At 34.6% G+C, this 26,855-nt stretch overlaps 1 protein-coding gene across 22 annotated transcripts in view; it reads right to left on the bottom strand.

Annotated features, from left to right (window-relative positions):
- The window catches only part of LOC128217639 (rap guanine nucleotide exchange factor 6-like), a 72,081-nt gene extending 46,661 nt beyond the window's left edge, over positions 1 to 25,420 (bottom strand). For 19 of the 22 annotated variants that reach the window (XM_052924927.1, XM_052924920.1, XM_052924944.1 and 16 more), the window contains exons 1-4: positions 25,357 to 25,420; positions 21,443 to 22,242; positions 19,529 to 19,656; positions 16,811 to 16,894 (exon numbers count right to left, since the gene is read on the bottom strand). In XM_052924927.1, coding sequence (XP_052780887.1) covers positions 16,811 to 16,894; positions 19,529 to 19,656; positions 21,443 to 21,568 — 338 coding nt within the window. In that variant the 5' untranslated portion in view covers positions 21,569 to 22,242; positions 25,357 to 25,420. Of the gene's footprint in view, positions 1 to 592; positions 1,838 to 9,091; positions 9,155 to 16,810; positions 16,895 to 19,528; positions 19,657 to 21,442; positions 22,243 to 25,356 lie in introns of those variants that run through there. The other 3 variants (XM_052925044.1, XM_052925095.1, XM_052925035.1) reach the window with 3 other exon arrangements.
- Positions 25,421 to 26,855: the final 1,435 nt, after the last annotated feature.

The raw sequence follows: 26,855 nt of genomic DNA, 5'->3' as shown, positions 1-26,855 counted from the left end.
AGTTATTTTGCACAAAACAAGCATTTAATGCATTAAAACACATTATTTACCTTTCCAATAAAACGAAAGTTGACTGACATAGACAACAATTATGCCAAGCGGAACAACTCGACCGAATCGTAATAACTCGGCCACCTCCGACAAGCTTCGAAATAGACCTCGTAAATACAATCGTAACAACTCGGCCATGGCCGAAATGTTCAGATTGTTTAAAAATTGTGCCCTGAAGCCTTGCAGGTGCCCTTCATATTTATATATCGCTATGTTTTGACAGCAAGAAATGAAAAAAAAAACACGTCAAACTCATAATTATTCGTAGGATATGACATTTTTATGTATGGAACTGATATAAAATAACATAATCTGGTAATATTTCTTGTTTTTATAATTTTTTTTAGATGTTTAATGCTTTAACCCGGAATCCTGATCGGAATAACTACCCACTTTTGATACTAAACAATTTGTACGTGAAGGATTTGCCATATCAAAAAACGTAAAAAAATCTGTAAACGTACAATTATTTGGACTAGAAATAGTTAGGACAACTCCTTTTTCAACAGTATAAATCTCAAACATAACACACAATCATCACCTGCTAAAGGTACAAGCTCGTTGTTCCTGCACGTCTTCAACCCAGTGAGAGTCCACCTTCAGCCCTAGGGCTCTTGCCCTACCCTGGGGGGAGGGAGGCCCCGCCTGGGCCCCTACCTGACCCCCCTGAGACCCCATCTCCGAGGTCACAGACCCTTCTGGCTCATCTTCTGACTTCCCATTTTGCCCCACAAGGTAAATGAGCATGGTAGGACTCGCTAAGTCATCCTTTAGGGGTTAATCCATCATTTGCACATTTTGTTAATCCCATTCAATAGTAAATACATCACATCGCCAAATTGTATTGTCATTGACCACATTGAAGTGAAGTCTTCAAATTACATTGCAATTTTATCAAATTTCAATTTTCTTGAAACTTCTGACATGCAATCAATACTGGAAATCTTGTTTTTTTTGTAATCCAATTGAAGTCAATCACAGCTTTGTAATTTCCTGCAAGATAACTTCAATCACAGTTAAATCCATCAAAGACAAACAATTACTTCTTGTAGTAACCTCTTTATTGAGCTAGAATAACACATCTCAGAAACAGCCTATAATCAGAAACAGGCCAGAAAGTAAGATATTCCACAACACTAATAGACACCAGAAATGCCCTAAAGGCTCAACTATCCAAGAAAACTATCTCCAGTTCCTACTGTGTATGAAGAACTTGTTACTAAAACTTTGAAGCCAATCACACTAATCAGATAAACTACATTCCAGTAGAGATACTGCAATGATGACGGTTGATGCTCCAAATCTGGAGAAATCAGAACACTTTAACACTGTGCTGCTGTACCACATATTCAAACTTGCTGGAAACATACCAACTATCCTACAGTGCGAAACTGAAGAGAAATGTTTTTGAGAATGTTACTATCCCAGACATCTAGATTGTCAATGTGATAAAAGGCCTGTCAACAATAAATGAGAAACACTGTCTCCCTTAATTTCAGATAATAAAACTTGAAAGAGTATCTGAATTCAGATTTCTAAAGCCAAGGATGCTTCAAACATAAAATCATACAGTACGTTCAGTGACTTATCATGATTTAAAACACACTCAATAAAAGCATAAAGCTATTTGAACAAATTATTATCAAAAGTCCCATGTAGTCAGAGCTCTAGATCTGTTGAAATCCCCAGTTCCAGCACACTTTAGAACGCCTATCACCGGAGTAACAGAACCCCCTTTCACTTAATCCCACTAGAACCAGGCACAACACTGTATATGACATGTGATGGTGCAATCAGGAAGAGTTCCTGGTATCTTTTAAATCATAAATAAAACACTTCACTCAACTTGTACATAGCATATAAATATGTTGTACAAATTCAATAACTTCAGATCATTATCACTGAATAAACTGCATCCATGTATAGCACAAACTTAGTCCCAATTTTACCATCCAAATGTACCTCTACATGAATAAGTTTCAGCATCTATTCTCATGTTTCACAGCCTTTAGATACACATGTATATGATCTTATTACTGAAATTTACAACATGAAAGCCACAAGTCACCTAATTAAAGGCACATTATCCAAACTTGGCACATGGCACTCTTGTTAAGAAACCACAAAATCTTCACCTTAAGATGACCTTGTTTAAACTGAGAACTCCACCAGATTAACCTGACCTTGCCTGGCTCCAGAAGTCAGTGTGTAAATCTTTGATAAAACCATAAAACTGAGCAATAGACTGATACCATAAAGCTATATGAGAAAACCAACACTGCTGTAATCCATCCCTGGGATAACATCAATGTAGCAACTGTTACCGGTGAAACACGAAGCCAACTTCTAGCATTATGACTAAGTGACTGTTAATTGTTACTATGCTGACTAAATACTGACACTAACCCCAAAATTAACAGCTTGCTCAAGATATTCACTGATGATAATCATTATCTATTTTCCCTCGGAACAAAGTGCACACATATTATCATATATAAATCACATATGATGGTATTGTTAGCAACAGGTACAGTGTACAACAGTTATCACAAAATGGTTTCACTCTGACCTAACATAACATTCCTCAAACCTTCCAAATATTGACTATTTTATAAAAAAAAAAATTCTCTCCATATTATTTTATATTGTCAGCAAAAGAAAAAAATTGCCATGTATCTTAAACCTTTGAACACATGAAACACTGTCGGTTGATTTTTTTTATCTACGATTAAAAACAAAACAATGTCTTCTATGAAGCAATGCAAATCCTGGTCCACTTTTCTCACTTTTAAGTCTTCTAGCAACCTTCAGGAGAAATAGCCTAAATGTATAGATAAAAATCTTTACAAATTATATCTTTCAATTTGATCGCCATGAATGCACCTAATAACTGTTTATCAACTCAAAGTTTGGAAGTATCCTTCCTAGTTTGATTAATACATATCCCCGCCTATCTACTCATCAACTCTCCAAAAGAATTTTATACAATCTGTCCAAAAACGTATATCATATTGCAAAACCACTGGCACGGTGGAAAGCTGATTTTAAGCTGTGACCAGTATTACACCTATTTTTTCACTATCATTTATCACAGAGTGGGCTCCTAATTAACCTGGTTTGCACAGGTTATAAACCCTGTTAAACCATACAAGTTTTCATATTGCTGCATGAGATTCATTTTGCTAGATTCACTTAATTAAAATCCACTATGTTACAGTGTCCACTGCAAAATAAACCCATTTGAACCCTACCAAAAAACCCTGGCAACACAGCATTATCCTGGCCAAACCAAATCCAAGGCAACATCCATTTCTAAGACCGAAATGACACCCTTGTTATATTGTACCAGTCCAGTCATCATATATTAACTCACAATGATCAATAATAGAGGCAGACTCTGAAGGCCATTAGAGCAAATAATACAAAAACATGTTCAAATACTTTCGTAACACACACAAAAAGCCATAAGAGAGCAAAAACTAGCAGAGCTGGGAGACTGTTATGAAGGGCAGACACTCAGAGATGCATTTGTTTTATTCGGAGATATATAATTAATCAGACAACTGTGGAAATATGGGCATGTAACTGTCACAAAATATCTAATCACTACCATGTGATGAGTGGAACAATTGATTAGAATACGAACATGGAAACACATGCTCATTTGAACACTTTCATCCTTTCAGGCATATAAACTTTTGAGTGCAAAGAAAAAAACATTTCAGTGGAATACATGCAGACTCTGTGCCGTAGGTTTCGTAGGTTTCGTAGGTTTCGCAATTCTCAAACATGTTACAGTCATAAAATCATTAATATTTTCACTTTTTCTGAAATTTCTTAAATACCTCAGGAAAATCATGTGTGATAATAATCATATTGCAGACAGACAGACTTCACTGCTGAAGAATTCTAAAAGCAAGAAAAGCACCAAACAGTTAATACTGTTGTGCATTAATGGTACTCCAGGAGACATTCCCTGCAGTTAATGACCTAGTTCCCATGGAAATTGGGGGAGGAAAAAACTTGAATGAGGCTCCTTAAAAATGCCTTCTTGTTAAGTGTCCCTGATTTTTGTAAGGACTAAAGTGGTTACAATTACCTAACAATATGACACAATGAATTTGACACAATAATTTGTTTCACTCTCAATTTCATAAAACGCACAGTGTCAAAATTAATATGCAAAGTCATGTAAATACTCAAATCCGAGGAAAAATACTTATACCTAAGACACACAAGGTCTCTTCTTTGTAACAGTTTAATGACGGTATAGAATATTAAATACGATGTAGCATACAAGTAACACGAGAAAGTTAGTCTTAAACCTTTAACTTAAGAACTTATGTGACAAGTGAAACCGCATCTATAACAATATAAACCTAAAATAGCATTTCTGTGACCTACTGCTACAGAACAGCATCCATAAATGCAAACCATTTCCTGCTCGCACTTCCTTTCACTTAAGTACATCCAACAGTAAAAAGCAAAAATGTCTCAAAAAGTTAAAACTGAGAGTAGTAAGTTTTATGCAAAACATTTCCTTTTAACTGCACACATCTATGGAAATACAAATAGATATATGAATTTAATACTGGCGTAGCCAGTTTTATAGGAGTCATGTGTGCCTTAAATAAAGCATATTTAGTCATAAATGTTTTATGTTCTACATAACATGGCTAAACCTCCACGATCCACATGTCTTCATTATGTCAAATAATGAAGGATTAAAACAAAAGCTAGCACACTTTTGATGGTTTTCCAGCAACACATTACGCCCCCGCCCGCCCCCCTCCCCCCCACCCACCATCCATTCCTCATCTCAATCTCCACACCTCAATCTTCAGACTTCAGACTTATAACTATTCCACAACAAAAAACAACAACATTTAATTCATAATATGGTCCTACTGGGCACTAGCAATCTCTGCCTAACCCAGCTCTGTAACTACCAACTGCATGTGCCTTGTCCAGGAATCCTACCCAGGACCCAATGGTGAAAAGGAGGTACATTCTAACCTGAAGTTCATAAATTTTCCAATAAAATATTTCCATGATAAACTCAAAAAGGCATTATGTTTGAACAGCATTTTGCCCAAAGTTTAATGTTTAGTTAACTTTAAGTCAATCTCTGCCCAAGTGCAGGGTCAAGAAGAGATATCTGCATGTTTCAAGTATTTGATATAGATACCCTTGACAGTTGAACATAAACTGGCTATTAGCTGTTTGCTGCTATTTCCAACCCTTTCTAACCTATGGTATGTGTCAGTTTTAACAACTTTTCAGAGTGCTCTCACTAGCTCAGTATTGAAAGTTTGGATTTTTAGTACCAATTAAAGATTTAAGTAAAGGACTAATATAAAAAAAGTAGTTCAAGTTAAGTAACCTCCAAAAGATCCGTTCTAATGAGTCGTTTAAAACACAATACAGTGCAATAATATCCATAGATCACCCTTTAATTTGCCAACATTTCAAATTGCTTTTACTATGAATATCTTGAATATCAATGCAGACAAGAAACAAACACAGACACAGTAAAGAAAGCAAATTATGAGAGAGAGCATTCCCGGGGTAATTTACTAAATAACCCACAATATAACCAAGAATAGCAAATAGCATAGAAGACAGAAACACTCCAAACTAGATGTCATAAAGAACTGTTGGTATTTACATGAAATCTGGATTCATCAATATAAAATAGCGAACAGAGACAAAGAAGAGCCTACAGTGCCAAGATTCCTCCGAGGCAAAGCAATATGGATGCTTATCATGCAACAATCAACCCCTTGTAAAAAGCAGGCATTGAAACTTCTGGTGCCTGACATGACACTTTGAAAATCAGTGTTACTGGTTATCACCTTGATCAAACATTCAACTTTTCAGATGATAATTACTCAAAACTGATCAAAATTCCATTATAGTATTCCATATTCCACCACTTTTCAGTATTAATCAAAGATTTTAATTAACAACTAGCTGGTATCATAACACGCTTGTTTTAACAATCCAGACCTTGCAGTATTTCAGATCAATTGTTTATATTACTTTATTTCATACTTATTCCAACACTTTTCCTCCAAATTTTGTTCAACACTTGCAAGATTTGGAATACTATTCTCAAAGATTGAATACTTTTCAAACTGACACCTGTGTTCAGATCAAGGACACAAGAAGATAACCCTGCTATCTTCTTGGCAAATTAGGCTGAGCTTATCAGTAAAACTGCATAGGAATTTGGAACAGCATCAAACTCTTAGAGCTGTAGTTACTTTTTGCACAAGTCTTTTGGTACTAAAACCTGCATTAAGCACAAAATAACGTAGAAAATCCAAAAAATGCAACACAACTTTGCTCAAAATTGACAAAAACATATATGAACAAGAGATCATTCAGAGTGACATTCCTTGGATTTATGAAACACTAATTTTCTTCATTTTCCCTTTTAAAATTAAAAAAGAAGTCCACACTATTTTTCAGTGTTTATGTTTCCATGAAACACTGAACTGACACTGTTTCTATTCTTCACCATAACTTTCCCATGTCATTTACTGTAATTTTCCATTATTTCCAACGTTTTTTTTCAACATATTTCACTTTAATAACCTTTTTCATAACATTATAATCTACATTCAGACACAACCATTAAATCTGAATACAGAAATATTATGACATTTCTAAATGTAAAGTTAAACCAACATCTTACACAATAAACCATTTTAATTGCCGAGCACAAAAACTGCTAACACAGTATTTTTTTACATCTTAACAAATCATAAACCATTTACGGTAATATTCAATTACTTAATATCCAAAAGATGATGTTCAAATGCAATTTATACCAAATGGTGGAAATCAAATAGCACTGTAACCAGTCACTTGGACAATCCTTACAAATAAACTTGTACATAAAACAGCCAATACATAATACATTGGCATATATATCCAAGATTAGACAATCAAGACATTATTTGATCTCACTTTTGGCTAATTGACATAACAACTATGTGTTCTGAAAGAGTGACATTCAATACATTTTATCTAGTCCACAGAAGAAAATGCGTTTTAAATCAGATCCTCATTTAATGCGGCATGAAGTTTAAGTATATAATCTCCAAATATAAAAATAAGGAAAGACTGTCATATCTTGGAAAAAATCCAACTTAATCACCATACACAAAAAAATCACCATAAAACAATACTGTCTGCGGATCCAATTAACTATTTCTAATTACATTAAGATAAACAATAACATCGTCTTGAGCATTTAACAAAATGAATGCCAAATTTTATGAGCATACACCAATATGCTTCAAACCTGAATTCAACAAGCGATGGAAACAAATGAGAAATAACACTTCAATTCTTGTACACAAAGCCATCAGGCAGCTAATTCCATTGCTCGCAATTAAACTTGAAAGTATTTTACACAATCTGGTTAATCTTGGTAATCCAATGAGTGTTTTAATTCCACCAAAACGTGATTAATCCTTGAGATTTTCTTCACTTGTTTCACTGCAAAACCATAAGACAGCACTGATTGTTTATCGTATCTACAATCTATGCAGATTTTCGATTCCTTAAACTGCCTGATAAATCAAAAGCCTATTTCTTTACTATACCGTCTTTCATGTTACCTTCAGACATGAAAACCAAACAAACTTCAAACATTACAGTAATGAAATTTTGAAATTAAGCATTTAGCGTATATTTACAAATTATCTGATCCTTAATCCTTTAGGATATCTTTTTCGCTATTAAAATTAATCCAATAGAAATTCTATTCACCATAACTTGACACGCATTGACCAAACTAAATTGAAAATTCCATGCAGCCTCGACTGTCAAAACACTTTTCAAATCCACGAAAATGCAAAGCCACCGCTGTGACATTAAAATGCAAAGCTGGTCATTCAACTGACCCTATGAGAATGTGGTCTGGTCAATACTATGGTCATTATCCCCAGGTGACCACAGAAGCGGGGACGGACACCATCTGTGAAAGGGTTAAAGGTGACAGGCACTGACCATTGTGACCACTTGAGAACCAAACAAGTGGACAACAACAAAATACAACACAAGATGAACAGTAGATTATCACAAAATGCATATGTCCTTTACCCCAGGGGGTAAAACCGAAATTTCTCCATACTTGTGTCAACACTGGCACTTATTGCAGTGTTTGCACAATATTGCTGACCACAGGTAATACTTGGTGCAAATATAACTGTGAGATTATGATTAAACAGCCAAGAGAATTTGGTAGCTCCACTAAGTGCACTTTAGCTGCTTTGAGGTGATCTTGTCTGCCCACTTTCACCTCCTCATAGCCACTTCACTGTTTGACAGACAATGTTGTGCTTTCAGTAGCATGAGGGAGGATTCCTTTTTACTAGAGTTGCTGTTGCCTTCCATTGCTTGTGAATGAACACCTTTCTGTAGATGGCTTCCAATGAAATTTATGGTCAATGATAAAAAATATTAATAAATTGTTGGAGAAAGCTATTCCTGAAAGAAGCAGTAGATTTATAGAACCTCTATATCTTTTATGATATTTGCAGAGCAACTTTTAGCTAAAATGTCATTTTCTTGCCCAAACAATAAGATTATATATACTGTCATAATTGTACGAAAGCTATACACTTTCAGATGTTTTGGTTAAGACATAGTTTTCATTCAACCTTGCAGATTAAATCAAAACATGGAATAAAAACAAAACAAACCAAACACTTTTCAGCTTACATTGACAGTTGAGAAAGGGACATATAATTATATAATTGTTCAAAGAACTATAATACTGTCAGCATTTAACCAAGACAAACTTATTCTATTTCCTTTATGGACATTATTTTTTTATATAATCTAAATAATTTCCGTCCCTTCATTAAATGCATGAATATACAATTACAGATAAATGCAAAAAGTATTCTTGCTGTTAACAGCAGACATTCGATTTCAACTTCTATTATATTATAATCATCTGGATCAAAATTGACCATTCAAAGATAAGTTATGAATTCCTAATTTACAAAGGAAAACTACTTACCTTTAAATGATGAAATGATTTCAACTACAAGTATCCTCCACCAAGTTAAGAAATATTGCTCAGAATGTAACCAAAGACCCACTATTCCCTCACTATTCCCCACTATTCCTTCACTATTCCCTCACTATTCCCTCACTATTCCCCACTATTCCCTCACTATTCCCTGAATACAGGAGGACTTTAAACTTTAAAGGCCAAAACTTAAACAGAGTGGAATCTGTAACAATTATATAGATCTATTTGACAAACAAAACTCCACTTTACAAAACAAAACATAAACTGCATGATATCTGTCTATCTGAACAAGTAATGGCTTGAATAGGTAACATTCCTCACTGTAGATAACATGGCTATATTACTGTAATGAATATGACTAAGAACAATAGAGCCATATTTAGGTACCCCTATCATATGAGTGTTAATTGTCCGGTAAATATATCACAAAAAACATCCCTTCTATACAGCACAAAAGACAAGTATGTTAAACTCTTCTTTTTCTTCAACTACTCATAACTTGAAAGGCTCTACAATGTTCAACTCAATTTCATTCTAAAATATATTCTAAAATTTCAGCACTTTTTTAACTAGATTTGTATGTCAATTATAAATGTATAACACACACATTTTCAATACAGGGCTTCCATCAAAGGAAGTTTGGAAGTACATTACTCCCTAGAAATGGGTTATAACTTCCAAAATTGATTCCTTAGAAATACAAAAACTTCCATAATTTTGAAGAAAACTTACAAGTTGAAAACTTGGAAGTTCAGAATGTCAAAACCTGTTGTAAATATTACTTGTATGGTCACAATTTCACTCACGTCTTGAATTATTTTTAATATAAATCTGTAAATTTTGCAAGTAACAGTTGCAAATTATTTGATTTTTATCATACTAATTGAAAAACAGTGGAAAAAAGTATTGTATTCGGGTGACTTTAAATTTCACATTTCAGTGAAAAACTTCCAATATTGATGCACAGGAAGTTCAGACTTCAAGTTTCAAATTCTTAATGGAAGTCCTTGTCAATAATGACTAGAAATATTCAAATCGGTATCACAGTATAAGAAAAAGATAGACATACCTAGTCCACTCATATTTCCAAATTTATTGCATAATATCTTCAACCAACATTTTGATAATAACATCAATTCAAAATGATTTTTAACTCAAAAACAAAGCTTAGAACATGAGAGATAAAATGACAGGTCTCTGTCATACAAGTTTTGAATTTTGGTGAACAATCTGATTTTATCAATACAAATATTTTCAGAATGACAGTAAAACCTCACTGCCCAAGGCAGAAAGTCAATTAATTTGCCTAATTGATGATGATAAAAATAGTATAGGTGTGCCATTTAAACATAGATTACTTTCCTAAAATAAGGCACACTTACTAATAATTCGGCTTTGATTGAACAGAGGGTCAATAGGCCAAGCGCATTATCAAGTCATTAAATGCATAAAATTGTAGTTGTGTTTCTTTGCATGGTATTTGGCTTTCCATGTTTTATTGCTTGGTTGCTTGCCTTTTTATGCTTGCCATTGTACATTGCTTAGTTGATTGCCATGCTAAATGGGTTGCTTGCTTGCAATAGTTATGTTGCTTGCCATTGTACATTGCCTGGTTGCTGCCATGTTATGTTTCTGACCAGGGTATGTTGCTTGGTTTCTTGCTATGGTATGCTGCTAGTCATGGTTTATTGCTTGGTTTCCTGCTATGGTATTGTTTGGTTGTTTGCCACTTGTTGCTTTGAATGGTTTACTACTTGCCATGGTTAAGATGCTTGCCGTAATTGCCTCATTGCATGCCATGGTTTATTGCTTGATTGCTTGTCATGGTAAATTACTTGCCATGGTTTATTTCTTGGTTGCTTGCCATGGTACATTGCTTGGTTGCTATATGTACAGATTTTGTATTTTAGGTTTTAATTGTTTAGTTTTAATTGTTTAGCTCCTTAAAGGCTAAAGCAAAATTTAGACAGTTTGGAATTTTAAATAGAATCAATAACTGATATTTCCCCTTATAACAAAATATAACAAGGGGAGGTACCTGAGGAAATAATTGTGCCAGAGTTCAATTATTGTGCTGTGCACAACTTCAAATTGTAATCTATCAACGTTCAAATCATTTCCAGTTATGATGCTTCAGATAAACCTTGTTTCAAGAAAATCAATTACAAAGGGATATGATTTTGAATGCAAATACCCATAGTGTAGATTCCAGCACTGAGCACAACTTCACAATATCATTCATCAATATGCAAAGTTTCAGTACCAGTAGTTGCCAAGTTAAGCTTTGTACAATCACTTTTTGAGAAAATGAAAGTAAAAGGGAAAATAACTAAAGTATGCAACAATGTGACCACAAGTGCTGGACACATGTTGACACCATCCACAAATGTTTCAAGTTTCAATTAATTTCCTTGAACAGTTGTCCTGTTATGGCCCGGACTATGTCACCATAATAGGGGAATTAACTGTACAAGACAGTGACCTGAATTATTATTTTTGGTGCACATCTATGTATGTTTAAAATTTCAATCAATTTCTCCAAGTAGTTCCTGCTTCTTATTAAAAAACAATAACAGGACTAAAAATGCACACAAAAACAATGTTTAACTTCGTTGAGTGTGAAACGTATTACCGCATATTACTGTTTTGTTTCTTACTCATGAAAATTAATCATTAAAAATTAATAAATGCTTTCTCCAATAAATTGAAATGAAAGTACCTATGCTCCGCTCAAAAAGGGGAATAACTCAAAAACAGATGAGCTCAAATCTGCTGTAGCTGTTTGGTTCTTGTTTCAATCCCTGTTGATGCTCCCTTGATAATTTCAAATGTGCTCTCGTATTGGCCTCTATAATATGTGCTTCCATATCCTTTATCCTATCTGACAGAAAATACAGCAAGCTGTAATGAAAAATCCATATCATGCTACTATCATTTCCCGATTTCCATATCAGCATCGTACGGAGTGTTGAGTGCTGAATTTTACACACTGACCTTTAAAGTCTTCATGGGAATCAGCATCGTACTGAGTGTTGAGTGCTCCCTTTTACACACTGACCTTTAAAGTCTTTATGGGAATCAGCATCGGACTGAGTGTTGAGTGCTGCCTTTTACACACTGACCTTTAAAGACTTTATATTTACTCCCCAATGAGTGAAATTATTTTTCCAGGGAAAGGTGTGTATTTTGCTACAGAATTCAACTACTTACTTGTTATAATCAAGAAAAAGCACTCAAACATGTGATTAATGAATGGAAATTCTGGGAATTGTCATGTAAAGCAAGGGTGATATCCTGGGTTGAAACAATGAAAAGAGGAATTCATTAAACATCGTATGTCATTTCCTAACTTGAGTCATTTTCTTGCATTATCTATCTTACTAATCATATGATAACTTAATATCAACAAGAGATGTTTGTCAAACATTATGCCCCCTGAGCGCCAAGTTGCCAGAAATATTTGGACAATTGAATGAAATATGCATGGACTGAAATGACAGCTGATTTGTCATTGGATGCATATGAGGCAGGTCATCTACTGGTCATACCTAATCTTCATGTCAAGTTTGATGACCATAGGTCCGGGAATTGTTGAGTTATCACTCGGACAAGCTTTGGTCTTCCAACAGACCGACCGACATGTGCAAAGCAATTATATAACCCCTCTGCTTCGAAGGGGGGCATAATTAAACTAGATGTTCACTGAAAACTGATACTTCAACTCATGCATTTAGTGACATATAAATTTCTACTGTCTACTATATAAGAAAATAAAATATGGACAATCAGAAAACCTTTTTTCAGCTTACAGTCACACTGACCTTGACCTTTGACCCACTGACCTCAAAATCAATAGGGTTCATCTGCTGGTCATGACCAATAAGCCTACCTAGTATGAGGTCCCTGGGTCAAAGCGTTCTCAAGTTATTGATCGGAAACCGTTTTTCATGTTAAGGTCACACTGACCTTGACCTTTGACCCACTGACCTCAAAATCAATAGGGTTCATCTGCTGGTCATGACCAATACACCTACCAAGTATGAGGTTCCTGGGTCAAAGCGTTCTCAAGTTATTGATCGGAAACCGTTTTTCATGTAAAGGTCACACTGACCTTGACCTTTGACCCACTGACCTCAAAATCAATAGGGTTCATCTGCTGGTGATGACCAATACACATACCAAGTATGAGGTCCCTCGGTCAAAGCGTTCTCAAGTTATTGATCGGAAACCATTTGGTATTCCGACCGACCGACCGACAGACAGACAGACCGACCGACCGACCGACCGACATGTGCAAAACAATATACCCCACTTTTTTCAAAAGGGGGCATAAAAATGCTTTATTTTCATTGGTTTGACTGAAACTACGTACTTTGATGTTAAAAACACTTCCACTTTCCTTTAAATTGGACTATGAAGTTTTAGGTTTTTAATTTCTTAGGTTAAGAAATTACTTCAGATGTTTTATGAAAACCTGTTCTATCTACTTTAATATATGGAATTAGTCAAAGGATGCAAATAACAAGACCTGTTGCAGTACAGCGCACTCAACTTAAATTTGCTTTGTCTCAGAAATGAATGCATTAATCAATGTGGTACTTGCATGTAAAAAAAATCAAGATAAAAGGATAAAAAAGTCGATAAGAGTTATGGAACCTCATTGTGTGATGGTCCAAAACAACTTCACTATGTAGTGAATTGAATGAACAGTATTTGAGCTATAAGTGAAAATGTCAATTTGCCCTCAAACATTAACCGGACGCCAACGTTGATATCAGGGCGAACAGAATAGCCCTACTTATTCTTGAAAACTGGAGTTAATAAAAAAAATATTACGATAGAACACTGTTCTGACAACTTGTATGTGGACTCCTTCCTGATTCAACAGCTACGCTATCCTGATGGAGACCTTGTCACGCACCAAACTTTACTTGTTATGTCAGAAGAGTGTCTTATCATAATACCCTGTATCTATCAGAAAATGCTGGAAAACAAGACTTTCCAAGACCAAAATAAAATACAAATGAAACATGTATCTTACTGAAATTTAAAAAAACTGAAGTTAAGCATTGCTATCTTTTATTACACAATGCAATCAATATAATGTCAAAACAGCAAGAAAAAAGTGCAAAAGTAAATATCTTCTACGTACTGACATTCATGACAAGTACAAGAAAATATAGTGACATTTTTGCATTTTGTTTCTTCTGAGAGACTTACCATTCATTAAGATCCACAAGAAATATAGATCCTAAATTGAGACACCCATAAATTATAACCTTCAAATTTGACCTAAACTCATTTCAGTTCTAATGTACATCCCAGATCAGGCTTAAGATGTGAAGCAAAAACCTTTCAAGATTTGTTTAAATTGCAAACAAGCCAATTAACCATACAATGCCCAAATCGCCATTTACACTATCTACATATTGTGCTAGTGTTGAAATTGGACCACATATTGTTTACTTAAGTCCTGACAAGAATGTTTACAGTACAATACAACATCTAGCTAAATTGCTATTTAAAATGTTAGATCTCGAAATGCAGAATCTTGTCAAGTTTTAATAGGCCTTTATAGGGAGACCTTATTCAGAAGAAAAATATCAAACAATATCTAAGATTAATTTGAAAACAATTTTTGTTTAAGTATTATAATTGACTATATCAGACCATATGATACATACATTATTTGATAAATAAATCTCTGAACAACTATTTCAAAAGCAAAGATTAGAAAAATTCAACTACATAAAACAATTAATTACACATACCACTTTGATAGAAACTGGAATTTTATTCCAGAAGAATGCAAGAGTGCAAGTATGGTTACTAATTCCAGTAGACAGGGTGAATAATGGAGCTCTATGTATAATTCACTTGTATTGAAAATAAGTCAACGCCAGCCAGTGTAGGCTAATTGAAACTTTAATGCATTTCCAATAAGTCTGCAACGAATTACAATGGAGACAACAGAAATCCAAACAAACTTGCTTGAAAATCAATCACCAAACAAAATCACTTGCAGTTCAGAGATTTTCCAGAAGTCAGATATATTCCAATAAACGTCACATTCCTTTAGTCAACTGATTTGAAGAGATTCGCTTTCTTTTCTAGTTTTATGACTGCATCTATGAGAATGTCTATGATTGAACATCAGTGCTAAAATAACTGTCAGTGTTGGTATCCAAACTAGATGAACAAGCAGTCAGAGACATGACATGAAAACTGCCATTTAGGTCTTGTACGTGACATAAGCGAATGTAGTCCATGTGCCAATACCGCGGTGAAGAGTTAGAGAAGAAGTGGTATTGACAATTCTCTACGCAATCAACTGTACCGATGCTGTATTGAACATCTCATTAACGGCCTCAATATACGGAAGTGTTGGGAAACATTTGACATTTCTTGGGAAACATTTGACATTTCTTTGGAAACTTTTGACATTTTTGAGACTCTTTTGTAAAGGAATGGGTTCACCTTCAAGTGTTACAGCATGATACTGGATACAGCATCTTTAATTCTCCCACCCCGGACCTTGATATCCAGTCATTTCAGCAATGGAAGATATAGCTATTATAAAAAAACAATTATTGACGAGTTCAGGACATTTGTCAGTAAGCAAGCCTTTGTTTCCGATTGAATAATTTACAAACATGTAAAGTGATATTGTTATGTAACACAAGTGTAACACAGAAAAATATGTGATGGTTAGCGTAATACCGTTAACAAGGGATAGCATGTGTTTCACCAATGTGAAAAGATACAAAACCCGAATGTATATAAACTTTGTTGTGCAGACTGTTAGCTTTTTTCTTCTTTTGTATGATGTATCTCTTATGTTTCATAAATTTATGTATCAATTCAAAAAACTTCTCGAACAAATAAACTTCGCCCCGACTTAAGTCATATCCATAGAGAATAAATGCAACTGCTGAAAATGCACTTTATTTTTTTTAGTATAAGAAATCTTTTAACTTTTAAACAGTCGCAGCATACACAATATTTTTGTTTGTAATCAAACGTTAATTTATATTTGTTAGGGTTTAAAGATCTTTTCAGGTTATTGTTTTGAAAGAGAATGTTTTATGATTTGTTGACATGTTTGCCCTGGTGCAAATTGCACAGGCACAACAACAACAACTACCAGGGCTTTTTCTGCCCATTTTGGGAAAAAGACCCTAGACATTTTGGGAAATTTTGCATCGTGAAAATGCCGAAATTGGGAAATTTTACAGTTAAAAGAAAAAGCTGTCTAGTCTCCTGCGAATTAGGAAATTATTTAATATTAGTTTATTTCCCTTCAAAAGACCCAAAATGGCTGAAATATCAATCCTTGGGTGTAAATATCTCTTGCAATAAATCATGACAGATAATATTTCATACTGAAGTGATCTCTGAATGTGATGAAAATCAATGATTTCAGAGTTTAATTATCATAAAAACTTTACGTCACATAAATGATAATTCATTAGGACGTTGAAAATGAACCAGTACAGGTAAAAAGATTTCTAAAAAAAACAAAAAAAACAACAAATTGATTGGGATTTTTTTCTGAAGATTGGGAAAAATATCTTATATTTTGCTTTGGGAATAGGTCCGATAGTCGGACCACTGGGTACTATAGAAAAAGCCTTGCAACAACACCAATAGTATGGTAGTATTACATTCAACTGGCACCAGATTGATCTAATACCCTGAACATACCTGCTGCGTGGTAGGAACATGGACCCCTCGATGAAGACGGATCCCGACAGGAGGATGTACCAACATGTGCTCAACTCCCGCTGACTGAAAAACATAACAAATAATAAAGTCTTACTTTTTCATATTTTTACTCAATAAAACACTAAAATAAGAACAATACTAGCAACAACTTATATCACGGCCTGGTGTTGGACGCATTTTGTCAACGGGAACACTCAGTAACAAATTATACAAGTATTTAATTTCTTTAAATATTTTAAGAACTTTAAATATCTTAAGAATTAAGGTGAGCTCTCTAGACAACTATATGAAATAGTTTCATAGAATAATTCTATTAAAAAAAAATCTATATACGATAAGTTATTCCTTCATTCCTCAAAAGTTATTCCTTCATTACTCAAAGGAAGTAACTCAATATGAAATACTAGATATACCAATTAACTTACCTCCCTTGTTCATTTCAAACTAGTGCTATTCATCATCATGTGTCAGATATGACATGTCTCTGACACTGTACTTATATAATTGAGAGTGTGTGCAACATATTTAACTAATTGATAACAACCACACTTGATGGTCAGTGTACCTGACCAGGACCTAGTGTTGCAGGGTAATCAGTGAATCCTACATGTACATATCACTTATAAATGCATCACCAGCCTACATCAATATTACATTGCTGCACATTTGTCAGGCTTGATATAATATAGGAAGGAGCATTATCGTTGTAACTGAAGCTGATTAGTTCTTCACATCAGCATAAACTGAGTATCATGGTGACTCGATCCTTTGAACTTATGCTGTGATAATTCTTAATTGCTGTTTTCAAGTACATGTTAAGATCACTGGAATCTTTGGCCAATAGAGACTGACAATTTCTAAGTATCAACAAAACTGGTGACGATATGTTCATGTCTGCTTCCCTCTTGACACTTGTTTAGTACAAGGCCTGATACATCTGTAGCTGATATTAGTGATATGTATTACTCCTCAGTGCATGTCCTTGGTAGAAATTAGGAGAGGCCAAGAGAATGTTCAAGGTGCAGGTGTTCGGAACCCATAACTTATTGGGTAACAAAGTAGAGATTTGAAGCATGGGATGATGGTATAATCAAAACCATAACCCTGAACCAAGAAGAAAAAAACTGAAGGTCCATACTGTTTTCTAAAATGAATCTCAAAAAAGACTAAAGTACTGAATTGCTTTATTCTTAAGAAGAGATTTTGCCAGCCATGGATCTGTTGTGCTGCTGCATTATGAATGCCAGAACCCAAGGAATGGACTAGAGAAGAAATTGCATGCCAAATCAAGCTTAAGGGATTTGAAAAAAAATCACAAGGGAGGACCCACTTAATAATACTGTATGTCAGCCCACTTACCAATACAGAATGTCAACCCACTTACCAATACAGAATGTCATCCCACTTACCAATATAGAATGTAAACCCACTTACCAATACAGTATGTAAACCCACTTACCAATTCAGTATGTAAACTCACTTACCAATACAGTATGTTAACCCACTTACCAATTCAGTATGTAAACCCACTTACCAAAGCAGTATGTAAACCCACTTACCAATACAGAATGTAAACCCACTTACCAATACAGTATGTCAAACCACTTACCAATTCAGTATGTAAACCCACTTACCAATACAGTATGTAAACCCACTTACCAATACAGAATGTCAACCCACTTACCATTACAGTATGTAAACCCACTTACCAATTCAGTATGTCAACCCACTTACCAATACAAGTATGTCAACCCACTTATCACTAGTATGTCAACACACCAATACAGTATGTCAACCCACTTACCACTAGTATGTCAACCCACATACCAATTCAGTATGTAAACCCACTTACCAATACAGTATGTAAACCCACTTACCAATACAGAATGTCAACCCACTTACCATTACAGTATGTAAACCCACTTACCAATTCAGTATGTCAACCCACTTACCAATACAAGTATGTCAACCCACTTATCACTAGTATGTCAACACACCAATACAGTATGTCAACCCACTTACCACTAGTATGTCAACCCACATACCAATACAGAATGTCAACCCACTTACCAATACAGTATGTCAACCCACTTACCAATACAGTATGTAAACACACTTACCAATACAGTATGTCACACCACTTACCACTAGTATGTAAATCCACTTACCACTAGCATGTAAACCCACTTACAAATACAGAATGTCAACCCACTTACCACTAGTATGTCAACCCACTTACCACTATTGTGTCAACCCACTTACCACTAGTATGTCAACCCACTTACCACTAGTATGTCAACCCACTTACCACTAGTATGTAAACTCACTTACCAATACAGTATGTCAACCCACTTACCACTAGTATGTCAACCCACTTACCAATACAGTATGTCAACCCACTTACCAATACAGTATGTCAACCCACTTACCAATACAGTATGTCAACCCACTTACCAATACAGTATGTCAACCCACTTACCAATACAGTATGTCAACCCACTTAATACAGTATGTAAACACACTTACCAATACAGTATGTAAACACAATTATCAATACAGTATGCCAACCCACTTACCACTAGAATGTCAACCCACTTACCAATACAGAATGTCAACTCACTTACCACTAGTATGTAAACACACTTACCAATACAGTATGTCAACCCACTTACCAATACAGTATGTCAACCCACTTACCAATACAGTATGTCATTAGCCTCATGGTATTCATATCGAACAGTACGACACAGAGCTCGTAGAGCAGGTTCCCGCAATGACGCCAGCGCTTCCATCCCGTGAAGGTATGAGTATATCACATCCAGGTCCTGTGAAAAACAATTAGGGGGCATTAAAAAGTATTATTTTCTTTTACTATTTATTTAAAATTTAATGCTGAAGAATTTCACATATTTCTTTTGTTAACATATGATGAAAACGTATATAATTATAAATATACACCATCTTAAAATAGTTGGCATCTGAAACCTTATATTACTTCAGTTCAATGCAATTCCTTAAGTTTTCTGTTAAATTCATCATGTTCAAATTGCAATCTTCCCTTTTCTGCCCTTAAAACATGTCCCTCTTCTGAAGCACCCTGCCCTTGAAACATGTCCCTCTTCTGAAGCACCCTGCCCTTGAAACATGTCCCTCTTCTGAAGCACCCTGCCCTTAAAACATGTCCCTCTTCTGGAGCACCCTGCCCTTAAAACATGTCCCTCTTCTGAAGCACCCTGCCCTTAAAACATGTCCCTCTTCTGAAGCACCCTGCCCTTAAAACATGTCCCTCTTCTGAAGCACCCTGCCCTTAAAACATGTCCCTCTTCTGAAGCACCCTGCCCTTAAAACATGTCCCTCTTCTGAAGCACCCTGCCCTTAAAACATGTCCCTCTTCTGAAGCACCCTGCCCTTAAAACATGTCCCTCTTCTGAAGCACCCTGCCCTTAAAACATGTCCCTCTTCTGAAGCACCCTGCCCTTAAAACATGTCCCTCTTCTGAAGCACCCTGTCCTTAAAAATGTGCTAAAACCCTAGCACAATACACCAACAACCTAGATAATCTTCATTTTAGCCAGTTTAGTTTTGCCATCAACAATAGGTAGAAATTTAAATAATACCCAAAACACTGTACATTGTATAATGTTTACAGCCCTGTAAAAATATTTGCTTAAAACTGTCAAATTAACATTCCAATGCCTAAAATCCCAATACAATGAAGACTATAAACTTGATGTTTATTCATCTTAAAAATAAATACAAAAAGAAAGTAAAAATTGTTTCACTTCTGCAATGTGTTTGTTTTTGTTTTGTTTAATTGTTTTAGATAGTTTCATCATTGACAGGAGTAATGTAAGAAGGGAAATGCCAGATTATACATCATAGTTAATTTCATTACTATCAGTCATCATGATAAATCAACATAAATCTGAAACAAAAGGTATAACATTTCACTAACAATGCAGTTTAGAATGACCATCAAAGTAAACTTCATCATGGCTCATTTCACTGCTATGTCAGGTGTTAGGAATGATAATAACATTGCCCAATAACATATATGCTATAAAATTTCTCATTTTACTGTATCCATGGAAACAGATCAGTATTATAATTTCAAGTCAATTTAAACAATATTCTGTAACGTTATCAACATTTTAAGCAATCGTTTAATTTCAGAAAACAAAATTTACTAATGAATGACAATTTTCATCACATGGTTTTGTGTTTCAATAAGAAAGTACACCAAATATATGTAATACGTATTGTTGAACATGGTTTGGAGTTTATGAAATAATGATAAAAATCTGATACTGTTGTCCCATTACCTTGAACAAAGTTCTAATTAAATTGAAATAAGCTATGAAACTTGGAAAAGACTAAAACTGTAAAATTCGGAAAAGACGAGGAGTATTTATCTTCTTAATTGAATTTTAAATGTAACATTGAGCGCCCTAGGGCCACTTTGTAGGCAAACATCTTTGCTTATTGAAATCATTCAAAATGGGTCACTGAAACAGTATTTTTTAGCATTAGGAATACAGTCATTATTCTGCTGTATTAAATACAGCTTAAAAAAGCTCCATCAAGAAAACTAAAGACAAAAACATTCCTCACCACATTGTCCCGTTTGTTTGGAAGTTTCTGCAGACATGCGATAAAATGTTGATCGGAACACGCAGACATTTTATAGTTGTCGTGGAAGAAATTGTGGCTGTAGCGATCCAACGACGACGGAAACATTGTCTCCGTGTCTTAATGGGCGTCCAAATATTACTGACTTGTGTATAAAAAACTTTCGTCTTTTAAAATTGTAATAATTTAACTCGGTAATTCACATTCATTGTATAAAAAGTTTATCTTTCTAAATTCTAGTGGAGAAGCTCAGAAGTTCACAAACAAGTTCAATAATGCTTATCTGAATTATTTTAAACTTTTTCATCAACTTGAGCATTAATTATATAACGATGAAAATTATATTAACTGATTCTTTTTATGGAAACAGCAAGTCCTAAAACAAAATGCTTTGCTGGCAAGACTATCCTTCATGAACTAAAAGAAGAACTGATTTTGGCACCAGAGATTTCTATAAATAAAGCAATTTAAATGCAACACATACAGTCAACACTTAAAGGTTATAAATGCATTCCGAAGAAAAGTGTGATATTTACAAAAAGGCCAGATCTCCTTTCAAATAAATGCACTAGCTGGTTGGCAGAGTCTGTATCCAATAAAATTCACATGTCTGTAACTGTTTCACTTTTAAAACACCAGTTTTAAAAATCCATTTCACCTATGTCCATATGGAAGCATCCATATTCTATCATTTCATCGTTCTAAAACCGAACTAGCCATATCCAAAACATATTTCCATCATAAAATGTCCATCTTTCAAGTATTGTAGATCCATTGTGCTTCTGAAAAGTAAACAAAAAGCATGTCTATTGTAAATAGTTTACCTGTATAAGAGCTTTTTATCATAAATAATATTACCTGACAAGATACATTGATTGTTTCAATATGCTTCCTATTATTCAATATGTGTAAGTCTTATATTGTTGCTTCATGGAACCTGTTAAAATATTTCAATGATAGTAACAGAACCTGCAGAAATAAAAAACTGTTCCAATTTTCACTCAATTTTCTCCAAATAACACAAAAACCTAAACGATAAGACTGTACAACATAAGTCTAAGATGTTTCCATGACCACTTTATTACCAGCACTGGCTGCACTTCAGACTAGGTAATTAGCCAGTTTATTTTTAAATCCACTACAAACCAATGTACATGTTTTTATAACCAAATTACTCAGGTCATTACTGCTGGACTTCTCCTACTTTCTGGTAATTTCAAAGGTAGACCACCATTAGGCTGGGTAATTAAATAAATACTTGTACCAGAATATATCATCACCATTAATGAACCTAAAATAAATATGCAAAGTGGAATTGCAATTTTAGTGAGGCAAGATTTAAACAGAGATGTTTGTCCAACATATATGCCCACTAATGGCACCCGATCATTAAATGTCTGTGGCACGGTGCATATCCATATCGGTACCCTCTTTGCGAAATCTACTGAAACGGTACCCTCTTTGCACATGCCCCGGTTATTCTCTGCTGAAAACAAATTGGCGATGGACAACAAGCCAGTAAATGTTCATTCAACTGATGAAAGGAGGTATGTCATGTGCAAAAGAAGTATACCACGGAACACTAGAATGTTATAGCTGTCTTATTTAGTAATGTGCCCATTTTTCAATTACTGCAACTCCACAATAAGCTACACAATATTGATATGTCTTGCCTCGCCCACCGCCTCTGCATGTTCTGCGGGCTTAAATGAACCACTGGTTTGATTATGTGCACCCCATACATATTACATGTATTCATTTATATATCATATTCATACAAATGGCAATTAACAGTCTAAAATATGTGGTAAATTCATAAAAACACCCTACTTTCGGTTTTGCAGCGGCACAGGATACCTCTTTGCTATTGATTGTTTATATCACAGGTACCCTCTCTCTCATTTTTTAAAGCAATGGAGAATGTTTGACTTTTTAATTTTGATCCTATATATATATATATATATGTATATATATATAATCGGCGTTCCCTGTCACATATTAAACGATCAACGCAAATATACGATAACAAAGAAAAACATGTTACTTAACTCGATACAGTGCTACAAGGGTACCCGGGAGAGAGGGTACCTGTGATATAAACAATCAATAGCAAAGAGGTATCCCGTGCCGCTTCAAAACCGTAAGTAGGGTGCTTTTATGAATTTACCACATATTTTAGACTGTTAATTGCCATTTGTATGAATATGGTATATAAATGAATACATGTTATATGTATGGGGTGTACATAATCAAACCAGTGGTTTTAAGATACTTGCCTCTAGTCCTTCTTTTCAAATTTCATCATTTAAAATTGTGATGTGTAACTTAAGAGTAGTACCCTTGTGTAAACCATACACATTAATAGTTTACAGAATGGCTACCTGATGTATCATCTTAAGGCGAAAAATACTATTCCTGTTAGTCCCTTGTATTAAAAAGTATCAAGCTGTCAGAGCACACTATTTTTGTTTTGGTAATAACACATTATCCCCATATAGTATGTATTTTATTCTCATTGATAGTTTAAACATAGTTCATTTTAAGATAATCTATATAAACTATTATGTTGACTAATGGACTTAAAATCAATTAATTTTGGTAAATGAAATAAGGTACAATATTACTCAAGTTATTATGCTTAAGATTTTTCACTAAATTGGCTGCTCAAACAAATTTTAACTTGACTGTCATGAGAATCTACTTTCAGTGTCCAGTTTGAAAACAAAGCAATATCGGAAACTCAAGATTCCATGATATGCCTGTTAGACTAATCACTATAGAATGTCACTCAAGAGCAGGATGAACAAGTTTGATCTGGCTACGCTATACCAAAGACGTAAACAAGGTATCAATGCTTCATTGCACTTGGCATTTAAAGGGTAGGACACTGGACTTCCCTGTAGTGATATCACTGTAGCAATATTTCGTAACTTCAAAAGTAATTGTTTTTAAATCAGCTGTAATTTTAATAATTTGTTTTTAGTTTTTAACATTTGAACTTATTCAGTTAACAAATATTAGATTTTTTTGTTCAAACCTAAGCAAATTAAGTGACATACAGCTTTAGCACAGTCAATTGTTTACAAATGCTACCAAGGCTTTAGCAAGGATGTAAGAGTTCCAGGATGGTGGATACACAAACTGATATTTTTTTCACTGTTGTTGAACTGTTGTTATTAAAATGTTACAGGTGTTTACTACTCAAATAATCTCAGTGGTATTTCAAATTTATTATCTTCCCAATTTATTATATAATCAAAAATAAGTTGAAAAGTGTTACCAGAGAACAGTTTACTTGGTGATAAGTAATACAGCAAAGCTGCGTTTGTAGCAGCATTAAGATCTTTTAGCTTACATACATGTATATATATATCATATGTATGTATAATAAATTTATGTTGTATATGTTTTATGTTTTCTTTATCCAACATTCGTTAAAGATTTTTATCCTTAATGTGTGATGTCAATCGAAACTTGATAAATTTGGGCGGAGATAAAAGACACAAGCATTCAACAGTTTGAAATCCATTTTGTAGTTACAGGTGTCAGAAATTCAGGAATTCGGAATTCTTACAATATCATGTTTGGCAGCAAGTAATACTAGTAAAAAATAACATGAAAAGACATTGAATAAAACCTTAAGTGAATTAAGCAGCACATAATTTGATCGGTTTACCCTTATCAACATTCGAATTCTTCACAGATGAAATCGATGTTTTTGTTTTGTTAAAAAGGACAAAACACTGAAGGGATTCAGCTACGCAATGTTAATTTATGCAAGGCACAAGGGCATGATATGGATGTATTTGTAAGCAAACCGATATGATTAATTGAAAATAACACTTAACAATAACTTATTTCAAGTGTCAGAGGAATAAACACTTAAAAGTACTTACTAAATTAGTCAACTTCTCCAATTACTTCCATGTTTATTTCCAAAACGAGGCAAGGGGAATGGCGCCATTCGATTGGCTAAAACGGCCACGAGAGCGCCTATAGGCGTACAGTATTAAGAGAAATAACTGGCGTAAACGTATATTTGTCGTAACAGAGTTGCCTCCCATCTGTTTCTTTATCAAAAACTAATATTTTGTGTGTACAGGCTATTCGACTGTGAAACGACTGTGTAAATTGAATTGGGCTCGCCTTCCACGCGATGCTCATCTGTCGGCGGTGATCACCCATATAAGTGTTGTTGATGTTGATGTTGTTGTTGTTGTTGTTGTTGTTGTTGTTGGTGGTGGTGGTATCCCAATAGGTTGTTAATCCTCCAACTTTAGCCAGTCACTAGGTGTTTTGTCACGTTCATAGTCTGAGCTAGGGTATGCGGTTGAATACCAGTTAATGGGTTCCAGCTTAGAATTGTTAATTCGTTACTGTTATTAACAATATAAAACATCACCATGGGTTGGTCTTATTTTACAGTCGGGAACACATTTACAAAGTGAGGCGACGTCGGGTTTTCAAGTCTCTATAAAAATGTTGAAAACACTTTGTTTGCTACCTGGAAAATAGCATTACTGATAGTTTTTATTATATGCTTTCGGTTGTTTATAGAGATTTATCAGTGAAATAAAACTGATAGTTCACTGTTTCAAACAGTGAAACTATCAATTTGATGTTTTTCACTGTTTTGAAATTTAAAACCGTTTTCAGTTCCAAATCAAACGTCAGCGCACTCTGGGCTGGGACACAATTTCAACTGGCGACGTCATTTCCGAAATGACGTTACCTGCGCATTCAAATTGGGGCATTTTTTAAAGTGTATTTTAAATAGTGTTAATTCCAATTTTAGTCATATGATAAAAAGAAAAAAATGTTTGTTTCAGTGCAAGATAGCAATATATTTCACCTCGTAAAAACCAAAAGTGAATACATATTTTGTTGCTCCCTCGGTGAAATATATTACAATCTTACATAAAAAACAATTAACCCCTATAACATAAATAATTATTTTAATTTTGTTCTCATATATTGAAATGACGATTTACTGGGGAACGCGCCGGGTGCGCACGCCCCCCACCCCGGATCCGCTCGTGTGAATAGTTTTGAATTTCAATGGGTTCAAACTGTGAGCATGCAGCCCACTTTGTGCCAAAGCATGCGTTGAACTATGTGACACATCTTATCTGAAGGTAATTTTAAGGTCACCACAAAATTAACCTTTGACCAGCTGACCTCAAAATCAAAAGGGTTTAAATGGTCATGACCAACTTGCCTACAAAGTTAAAAAAATCCTGCACTTAAGTCTTCTTCAGACATTTTCAACCGTTTGGACGGTGGATGAGCGGACAGACGATCAGATAACTATATGACACCCTTCAAGGCATACAAATCCCAGGTGCTATAATTCTAACTATTATAAACGTAAGGTTTAATATTTTCGCTACGAGTT

The sequence above is a fragment of the Mya arenaria genome, chromosome 2 (genome assembly GCF_026914265.1).
Source record: "Mya arenaria isolate MELC-2E11 chromosome 2, ASM2691426v1".
NCBI classification, from domain to species: Eukaryota; Metazoa; Mollusca; class Bivalvia; order Myida; family Myidae; genus Mya; species Mya arenaria.
The sequence above is the reverse complement of the archived record's forward strand: the minus strand, read 5'-3'. Positions and strand labels throughout refer to the sequence as shown.